This window comes from Sprattus sprattus, assembly GCF_963457725.1.
Source record: "Sprattus sprattus genome assembly, chromosome: 9".
In the NCBI taxonomy this organism is placed as follows: Eukaryota; Metazoa; Chordata; class Actinopteri; order Clupeiformes; family Clupeidae; genus Sprattus; species Sprattus sprattus.
In genome coordinates, this window is record NC_137928.1 from 20,135,265 (window position 1) to 20,145,264 (window position 10,000).

Genomic DNA, 10,000 nt, shown 5'->3' on the forward strand with positions numbered 1-10,000 from the left:
TTGCTTGTGTTTGAGTCAGCCCTCCTGCACTCTCTCCCCACCCTCAGCGGACTGCGGTGGTACTCTGGTGCTGGTGAGTCAGGACGGCATCCAGCGCCCCCCCCTGCACTTCCCCCCCGGGGGTCACCTGCTGGCCTTCCTGTCGTGCCTGGAGAACGGCCTCTTGCCCAGGGGACAGCTGGAGCCTCCTCTCTGGTCCCAGAGGGGCAAGGTGAGTGTCCATCCACTCGTCGGCTTAGGGCTCTCCGCTCAGGGAACACCTGAGTACTTGTGATTTGTCACATGTGTAGTTGCCTTATGTGAGTCTGGAGCAGGTCCTGTGCGGTCAGCCACAGGATAAAAGGGTCAGTCAAATCGCAACAAATATAAAAACCTCCAAGGGTCTTTCTAGACCACATGTCTCATCACACCACATGTTGTCCAAGAAGGTCAGTTTATATAACTGTTATGGACAAGTCAGCTGCAGAGATTGATAGAGCACGCAGAGACAGCTGGTTAGTTTTTTAATGTTTCATAATTAAAAAGGGTCTAAAGAGACCACAGGGGTAACACAAAAGCCAGGCGGACAAGCAAATGCCGGCAAGGCAGACACAAGTTGTAACAAAGGACCTACTAGTCCACAAAAGTTGGGGCCAGGCAGCACGCGTAGGCTGCGCGCCGATCCAGCAGAGTCAAGTTTGCCAAAGTCCCGTATGTTCACGAAAATCTTATCAATCAACGGTAGCGTCTAGCGAAATACAGGTCTTCTAGGCGTGTTCTGTCTGTGAGGCAATGAAGAAGCCTTTTGGAACCGGGGACGATCAGGTGTCGGCCAATGACGACCTTAATTAACTAAATGGAAAAAGGCGTGACAAGCAAGGTACAAAACTGAAACAATATTAAATCACCACCAGGGTGGGCCAAACTTAATATAAAATAACTAAAAAAGGGAAGGTTTGTAACAATAACCCATTAAGGTTTATTTAAGACTCAAATTAGATCACCAGTAGATAACATACTAATTGCAAGTTCAAATGGGTATGAAAATAGTACCTGTTGAATGTACTATCTGTATAAGATTAACGCCTCATACTTTGTGTAAGGCAAATAGCTATCTCCCTTAATCCAAAACGAGGATGTGGAGAATAGTCTGAAAAAACAGGTGTTGTGTCCTCAGTCTGAACAGCCCTTGCTGACCCATGTCTAGACACCCTTTCAGCTGTCCAAATCAACAGAAAAGAGACAAAAACCCACTGTCACAGCTGCTTATTTAGCTGCAGGCAAGTGGAGTTTTTAGAGAAAAAAACACTAATATTCTCCAATCCCCAGTGTCATTTTTTGTCAATTAGTCGACTAATGCCAAAAGATTGACTAGGGGAATACAATTAAAAGCACAGGTTCTGTGTTTGTGTGTGTGTGGGTGTGTATGTGCTGGTGTGTGTTCTTGTGGATGTGTGTTTGTGTGCGGGGTCTTGTGCATGTGTGTTTATGCACACATTTGTATGTGTGTCTTGTCTGCACACAGGGTAAAGTCTTCCCTAAGTTGAGGAAGAGGAACAGCACAGCCCGGCTGCTGGAGGGCGATGGTGATGGAGATGAGGAGGTGGCTGCTGACTACGTGTTCCGTATCGTCTACCCCGGGCATCGCCACGACTCCAGTGAGTACTGTCCCCTCCTGTTCTCCTGCCCCTGCCTGTTCTTTTGCCCCTGCCTGTTCTCTTGCCCCTGCTGCATGTTCTCCTACCCCTGCCCATTTTCTTGACCCCCCCCCCCCCCTCCCAGTTATTTTGTCCCCCTGCCTGTTCTCTTGCCTCTGCCTGTTCCCTTGCCCCTGCAAACAAGCTGGCTGCCCTGATGGTAAAACAGCACCAAGATCCCTAGGGATGACGGCTCTGTATATCTGTGCTGAGTAAATGTAATGTAACTGTAATGCTTGGCTGCGTCCTGTCGCTAGTCCCAGTCCTTCCCTGTAGCCTGCACCATGTGCCCTCTGCCAGCCCTCCCCTTCACACTCCGCTGGCCCTTAAACTGAGCTGTGGCTGTGGATGGGAGCGTGAGAGCAGCAGCACTGTACAGCTGGTTACACACTGGCCCTGATGCTATATCTGCCTGCACTGGCTTTGCGACTTCTGCGTGTCCTCAACTTCTTACGTAGATACAGATACAGTATTTAATAATATTATATCATTATATTGATTGGTCCCTGCAGGTAAAGTCTTGTTTTTAGGTGCTCTTTAAATCCTTTCCGGTGGATGCTTCTGTGTGAGTGTGCAAATGTGTTTGTATTTGTCTGTGTTTGCGTGTGTGTTGGTGCATTAGCAGTGGTTTTCTCTGTGGAGGGTGATAAACTGTGTTCTCTTATTGCCCGAGCAGTCACTATTAACTACCACCACACCACGGGCAGTCGCGCGCCCTCACTGGACGACGATGAGGAGGAGGAGGATAGACTTCACGCAATGATCTCAATGATCTGCTCGCGGAACCTCACAGACCCTAATGTCATGAAAGGTTTTTATGACAAGCACACCTACTTGCCTTCCGTTCCCACCCCTCCTCCCTCTCTCCTCCCTTGTCCTTCCTCCCTCCCTCCTGCCATCCCTAACCTGTCCTTTCCTCTCCCCTTCTTTCTTCTCCTCCTCTCCTCTACCCTTCTCCACTTCCTCCCTCACGCACCCCAGCTCAACAGTGCAGGCCCCTTGGCATGGATGGGAGAGGGGTAACGGGATTGTCAGATTTGGGGATGGATATTTATATGATCAACTACAGTGCTCATTAGTGCCGTCCACTTCAAAAGGCATTGCCTATCTGAGACTCTTGCCAAACCATGGCCACTTGTCATTGGCCGGGGGTTGCCCGTGTCTACATGTTTCCATGGCAACGGGCTGTGCCAAGAAAAGAAAAAAAAGCTTGGTCAAGTGACATGTCCCTGTGTGTGAGCTGCCGTAAGACTTTCAAGAGCTGAGGCACCACAGAGAGAGAGAGAGAGAGAGAGAGAGAGAGCGAGGGAGAGAGAAGGAATGAATGAATGAAGGGGAGAGACAGAGAGAGGAAGGTAGGGACTAAGACTGTGCCAGAGCTCAATTACATAGCATGCTGTCACAGCAGCCAGAAGGTTTCCCTTGTGCCCACGTCTGTGGCGGAAGTTAAATTTGTTCAGTGTGTCAGTGCGACGGTGCGTTCTAACCTGATTTGTAGCTGGTGCGCACACACACGCGCTCAGTGGTCTGTCAAAGAGGGACGCTGATGAGGCACGAGGACGCTTCCCCTGCTCGTCCCTGTGCTTGTCAAATCTTACTCATGCCCCAGAGGATGAGTCCTCCAGTTAAGCATGTTAGAGCTGCTGACCCACTTTGATGCTGGCCTGACCTCCTCCGTATGATTCAGTTCCTGTCTGTCGTCACTCTCTCTCTCTCTCTCTCTTTCTCTCTCTCTCTCTCTTTCTCTCTCTCTCTCCCTCTTTCTCACCACTCCACGTCTCCCAGTGACAGCAGTGATGAGTCGGCCACTCAAACAAACCCCTCCCTCTCTTCCCCCTCAGGCAGCCCTTGCCACATCTTCTCCTCACTGCCACGCAGACAAGCAAAGCCCCCCCCCCCCCCTTCTCCTCATCCCTCCTATCTCACCCCCTCCACGTCTGTCCTCAAACGGCCTCAACTCTGTTGTTGCTGTTTCCGCCTGCACCTCTGGACACCCAGGCGACTGTTCGTGACACAATGACGCTCCACTTCAGAGAGCTTTCTCTGCTGGGCACACTGCTGCCCTCTGCTGCTAAGGATGTGCATAACATAGCATTGTTTCAAATGCACAGAGTCTAGAGATAATCTGTAATCAGTATTTAATGGTCTGTAAGGTAGTGTTTACAGATGTGTTGAGTTCCTAGGATGAAATATTCCCTTTGAGGCGAGGTGCGGAGTGGGTCACAGAATTGGAGAGGTGGGGAAGCTGGAGGAATGTTGGTGTAGTCAGATATGGCATTGTAGGCAGAAGAGGGCGAACAGCAGCTCATTCGCAGGGCGTGTGACCGAGCTCCCCAACCTCCCACTGCACTGTTGGGTCTGGCTGCCAGTGCTCGAAGGAATGCTTTGATAATTTGCTGTTTTCCTTTTGCACTCCTCGGTTCGAACTCCATTTTTTCTTTTTTCTTCTTCTTTCCGTTTGGGTTCCCCCCTTGTTTTAGTTTTCACTGCAACATGCTTGACGATATTGCATGTGAGATTTTTTGCACCAGTATCTTCTTTTCGTTCGTTTTTTCGTTTGTTTGCTTTGAAGACTTCCTCGCAGAATGTGCATTTGCTTATTTGTCGGGAATCTGTTCTCTCTCCGACTTGCTTCCCTGTTCCTTTTATTTAATTTTGTTTTATGTTTTTGATTTCATTGGGTTTTTTTCCTCCTCTGTGTTGAGCCAGTTTATTCCTTCTGCAATGCTGTTCACTGTAATTCTTCACTAACTTCAGCCACCTTTCATTACGACAGTGAGGTCCTGTGGGGTTCTTGCGCAGTAGAGACATGGATCGTTCTGTGAATGCGTCGCACATACGACCATAGTCTAACCTCTCAGTCACATAGTCAAAAAAGAAAAAAAGGACACAAATTTCAGACCTCCTTCCACTTTTATTTTTTTCATTTTTGTATTTGACTTAAAGAGAAGTGATTATTCATAACAGGTCTTCAGCTCCAACCTGAAGAATTAAGGTGAAGAGCATTTACTCAATGTCAGTGTCTTATTGATTCATTTCAGACTCAAAACAGTACACAGCACTAAATAATATTCCAGAAGTTGTTGGTGTCATTTTTTTTCCTTCTTTCGTTACTTGTTTCTTTTGTTTTCTTTTAGTTGACTTCTTTTTTTTTGTTTGTTTTGTTTTGTTTGTTTCTCTGTCATGTTGCGGTCTGTTGCATCCAGCATGGCCTGAGCTGTTCCCCTGTTGTTCCCTCCTGTGCTCTCCTAAGCTTCAAGTGAGTGTGTGTGTGTGTGTGTGTGTGTGTGTGTGTGTGTGTGTGTGTGTGTCTGTGTGTGTCTGTGTGTGTCTGTGTGCGTGTGTGTGTGTGTATGTGTGTGTGTATGTGGTTTGATTCTGTCTATGGCCTGGGAGCTAATAGCATGCCTCTCTGCTTGACAGACCTCGCCTCTTCTGTTGCTTTTGAGTCTTACTGGTCTTACTGTTTTGGTTTGTTTGTTTTTACCATGACAGCATGCGCTTCAGATGATAAAGCTCCCAGTTTGGTTTGTGTTATAGTGTGTGTGTGTGTGTGTGTGTGTGTGTGTGTGTGTGTGTGTGTGTGTGTGTGTGTGTGTGTGTGTGAGTGTGAGAGAGAGAAAGAGAGAGAGGGAGAGGGAGAGGGAGAGGGAGAGAGAGTGTGTGTGTGTATGCGTATGTGTGTTTGGATTTTTTTTAAACAATGTCTGAATTAAGAGAACAAAGATTGACTGTGCCTCTTAATGCGAAAGGACTTTAATATAAAGCTCCAGAAATACACGTTTCAATACAAGTCAAACACTATACCTTAATTGGGTTAATTGAATTGCTTTTGTCATATTTCTCAGTAAGGATACGGTTAATAGCCTATACATATATGTTACAGATTTATTTCTAGCTCAAATGGGCAACTTTAAAGGCTATTTAGCTATGTGGGATATCATAATGGTTGGATATTTATAGTGAATTCGAAGTATTTTGGAAATGGATTATGTGAGGAGAAAATTAACTCTAGGGTGAGCTCATGCCATTTTGTTCCCCCCCTTCCCCCACTTCTCTATGTCTCTTTTGTCCCCGTCTCTCCCTCTCTTAAACACACAAACACACACACAACCTCCACTCTGGCTCCTGCAGACCATGGGGACATGGCGGAGATACCAGGTTTGGGGGGCAGTCCCCTGTCCTGGCATCAGGGAGAGAGCACTAGTCACATGTCGTCCTGCCTCTCCTGCTCCACCGGGGGCAGTAATGCGTCTTTCGAGTTTCCACCTGGCTGCACCTGCATGCACGATCGGTGAGGGACACGCCACATCACACCACACCACAGCACATCACTTCTTTCAGATGGGGGAAAGGATTTGGGGAAGAGACGGGCTGAACTGATTGCCACGCTAACTGTGTCATTTTCCCTTGCTGTAGAATCCCGTTGAAGATGCTCTGTCAGAACATGAAGAGGCAGATTGTGTCGCGAGCCTTTTATGGATGTAAGTGATTATTCAAAGTTTAAATCAGCTTGTGGTTAATACAAAATCTTTTATATTCCTGCAACATATTTTTATGAATCAAGCAGGAGAAAGTGTCTCAGCTAAATTGCATCGTCACAGAGCTTCACTGACATGGTGAAAAGCTGTTGCCTATTTTAGGAAAAGTGCTGACGACACAGACCATTTTTTATGACTCACTTGACACTTGGGACGTGTTGTGCTGAGTACTGCCTCCCTCCTCGTCAGTGTTTGTGAGGTGTGATATATCCAAAGCGGTGCGCTCCTCTGATCTAACGCGCGCAGTGACTGAGGATTCTGTCCTCCTGTCTAACCTCTCTACTGGTCTACACCCCCTCCCATTTTTCTCTCTCTTCCCCCTCCCTTCTTTTACTTTCTTTCCCTCTCTTTTTCTCTCCCTCTTTCACTCTCTCTCCCTCTTTCCCTCAGGGCTGGCCTACTGTCGTCACCTGTCCACGGTGCGGACACACCTGTCAGCGCTGGTCAACCACAACATGGTGACCCCGGACAAACCCTGTGAGGCTTCGGGAGGCCTCAGTAAAGACGTCTGGAGCAAGTACCAGAAAGACTGCAAGGTCAGAGAGCCTGGCATGGAGCCAGGTAGCCTGGGGATTAGACCTGTTTATACAAAAACACAGCCACTCTTCTCTTATACTCTTTTTTTTCTCTCGTCAACACTCCAATTGACCTAACTCTGTTTAGGCATTTCTGTCATCATGTCTGTATTTCTATTTGTTTTTCTCTCTGTCTCTCTCTCTCTCATTCTCTGTTTATATTCTGTCTGTCTGTCTGTCTGTCTGTCTGTGCGTCTGTCTGTGCAGAACTATAAAGAGCTTGAGCTCTTGCGTCTGGTCTACTATGGAGGGGTGGAGCATGAGATCAGGAAGGAGGTGTGGCCCTTCCTGCTCGGTCACTATAAGTTTGGGATGGGGAAGAAGGACATGGCACAGGTAAGGAGAGCCGTGGCCTAAATCACGGAATTACGACAGAAAAAGCACTTAATGACAGAAGGTCAACTAGACCTACCAGTCAAGGCAAGAAGTCAAAAATATTGATTATAAAACAAGCAGGCCTACTTTGTACCCTCAAAGTTATTATTCTTTTTTCTTTCCTGGTAAAGAGTTATCTGTGCGTGAGCTGGCTCTCTGTCTCCCCTTACAGATTGATGAGAAGATCACAGCCAGGTATCAGCAGGTGATGCGCGAGTGGAAGGCCTGTGAGGTCATTGTCAAGCAGAGGGAGAAGGAGATGCAGTCGGCCATCTTTGCTAAACTCTCCTCAGGGAGCAGCATCGACAGTCACGTCCTGCGCCTGGTGCACCGAGACTCGACCCTCAGTAACGAGGTAATATGTAACCCTAGGCAACACTTCCTGACCAGACATTTGCATTTTAGCTACTTTAGCATCCGTCTTCATGTATTTGTCTGACATTGTATGAATACAGCCTTTTAGACATTGTGATAAAACAGTCTGTTTCAGTTTCTTATTTTCTTTTCCCTCCAATTCTCAGTTTTTTATTTCACTCCTTCCCTTTCTCACTCTCCTTATATACATCCATTCCTCATTCTCTATGTTTGTCCGTGTCCCAGGTGTTCATGTCTGTAGATGACCCATATGCAGGCAGCCAGGACACTCCTGGTGGGAGTGACAGCCCACCGACCCTGACCACGGTGGTCACCCCTGCTGCCCTGGCCCTGGACGAGAGGCCTCTGGTGGAGTTTGACTCCCCAGACTCGGGCCTCCCGTCCTCCAGGAACTACTCTGTGGCCTCGGGTCACTCGCAGATCCTGTCCAGCATTGAGGACGGCCAGAGCATGGAGGACGATCCCAGCGAGGAGTCCCAGTCCCAGGCGTCCCAGGACGTCCCCAGCCGGCGGGACTCGTTGATGGAGGAGCGGCTCGGCACTCTGATAGACAAACCAGGGACAGCCACCGGGATCTCGCCATCTTGGTCCTCTTACACGGTACGACCAAGTGAAATAGGCCTGCATTGGAAATGACAATATCCAGCATCCATGTTTCCTTTACGAGAGGGTGAGACAGTTTGTAGGGCTGGGAGGTATTTAAAAAAATCAGTTGAAAAAAAACAACCAAGAAGACTTTTCACATAAAATACACATAATGTAAAGAAACCGTTGTCTTTTCAAGTGCTTTCGGGTGTTTTCTACTTTCAAATTTAACACACTGATGAGTTCATTCATGACATTCAAGGACTTGCGACCTAAATATATATATATTTATATATATATATGTTTGTGTATATGTATGTATATATACACACATTCCTGTATAATACATGTCACTAACACAGACACCAATGTTATGCCTAATATGCAGATTGAGGTGCTGGACACAGTGGCACTGAACCTTCACAGGATTGACAAAGATGTCCAGCGCTGTGACCGCAACTACCACTACTTCACTACTGGCAATCTGGAGAAATTACGCAACATCATGTGCAGGTCTGGATCTGGTCAAGTTCCTAGTACCTTATCTTGAGAACCTTTTTTCTCTAGAACCTCATCTAAAATTACTTTATTGCTGATGTTTTCTGGTTGGCAGTTATGTATGGGAGCATCTGGAGATGGGGTATGTCCAAGGCATGTGTGACCTGCTGGCTCCTTTAATGGTCATCTTAGATGATGGTAAGTGAAAATCTTCTTGTAGCTACTGAGCCTCTTATGTAAGCCTAGCCTTAGCAGTGAAGTTTTGTGGCAGTTAATTATCAGTCAAATGAATCGGCCTTGTACTGAATATCACTGACGACAAAATCCTGATTTTTCAATGGAGTTAAAAGTATATTACAACCCAAACCAGAAATGCTACTTCTGTGTTATAATATATTCTCTAAAATAATGAGCTGGTTCTCAAAAGTTAAATTTGTGCATATGTAGGACTCTGAGGGTTTTTAGTCACGGCATGAACCCTTTTTTTATTTACACATGAATAAATTCATACTAACTTCACAATGATGCAAATTTGAATGACATCACAGTTATTTTAGCATGTATATATTGCAAAATTGAATGTCTGGAAATCAGTAGTCCAGTTGGCACTGTCCTATCAAGTCCAGTAGACACTGTCCTGTCAAATCCACTACTAGACACTGTGTTCCGGCTTTTGATGCGTCTCAGCGTTCACTGGTGCAGAATAGTCATTATCACCTTATGATTCTTCTTAAGAGCACAGATCCTTTAGATCCAGAGTGGAATCTGTTGTTTATTCTTATTCACTCTTTCTCTTTCTCCTTCTCCCACTCTCCATCTCTCTCTCTCTTCCTCTATCACTCTCTCCATTTCTGTCTCTCCATCTCCCTCTCTTTTTCTCTCTCCCTCTCTGCCAGAGTGCCTGGCTTACAGCTGCTTCACCCAGCTAATGAAGAGGATGAATAAGAATTTCCCAAACGGCGGCAGAGCAATGGACACAAACTTTGCCAACATGAGGTCCTTGATCCAGGTGACTGTTCCCTCCAAACACTCCTCACTGAGTCGTCTTTGTTAGAAGAGTGTGCAGATGATCGTGTGTGTGTGTGTGTGTGTGTGCATGTCTGTGTGTGTGTGTGTGTGTGTGTGTGTGTGTGTGTGTGTGTGTCTCACAGCTTCTGTAGAGACCTGTGATGAACCCCTCATCTTTGCTTCTTTGTTTCAGATCCTGGACTCTGAGATGTTTGAGCACATGCACCAGAATGGAGACTACACCCACTTCTACTTCTGCTACCGCTGGTTCCTGCTCGACTTCAAAAGAGGTGAGACAGAGACCCAGATACAAAGGGGGTGCTGTGGTACACTGTGGAGCCTTCATACACGTAAAGAGATACATTTG

General features: G+C 46.7%; 1 protein-coding gene across 1 annotated transcript in view; it reads left to right on the top strand.

Moving 5' to 3' along the window:
* Positions 1-10,000, top strand: part of sgsm2 (small G protein signaling modulator 2) — a gene marked incomplete at its 5' end in the record, with an annotated part of 38,732 nt that overhangs the window by 28,024 nt on the left and 708 nt on the right. The window contains 13 exons of the mRNA XM_080845187.1: positions 48-211; positions 1,505-1,637; positions 2,353-2,487; positions 5,811-5,970; positions 6,096-6,160; positions 6,608-6,753; positions 7,000-7,128; positions 7,340-7,522; positions 7,768-8,142; positions 8,516-8,640; positions 8,741-8,823; positions 9,522-9,634; positions 9,827-9,923. Coding sequence (XP_080701313.1) covers positions 48-211; positions 1,505-1,637; positions 2,353-2,487; positions 5,811-5,970; positions 6,096-6,160; positions 6,608-6,753; positions 7,000-7,128; positions 7,340-7,522; positions 7,768-8,142; positions 8,516-8,640; positions 8,741-8,823; positions 9,522-9,634; positions 9,827-9,923 — 1,908 coding nt within the window. The remainder of the gene's footprint in view (positions 1-47; positions 212-1,504; positions 1,638-2,352; positions 2,488-5,810; positions 5,971-6,095; positions 6,161-6,607; positions 6,754-6,999; positions 7,129-7,339; positions 7,523-7,767; positions 8,143-8,515; positions 8,641-8,740; positions 8,824-9,521; positions 9,635-9,826; positions 9,924-10,000) is intronic.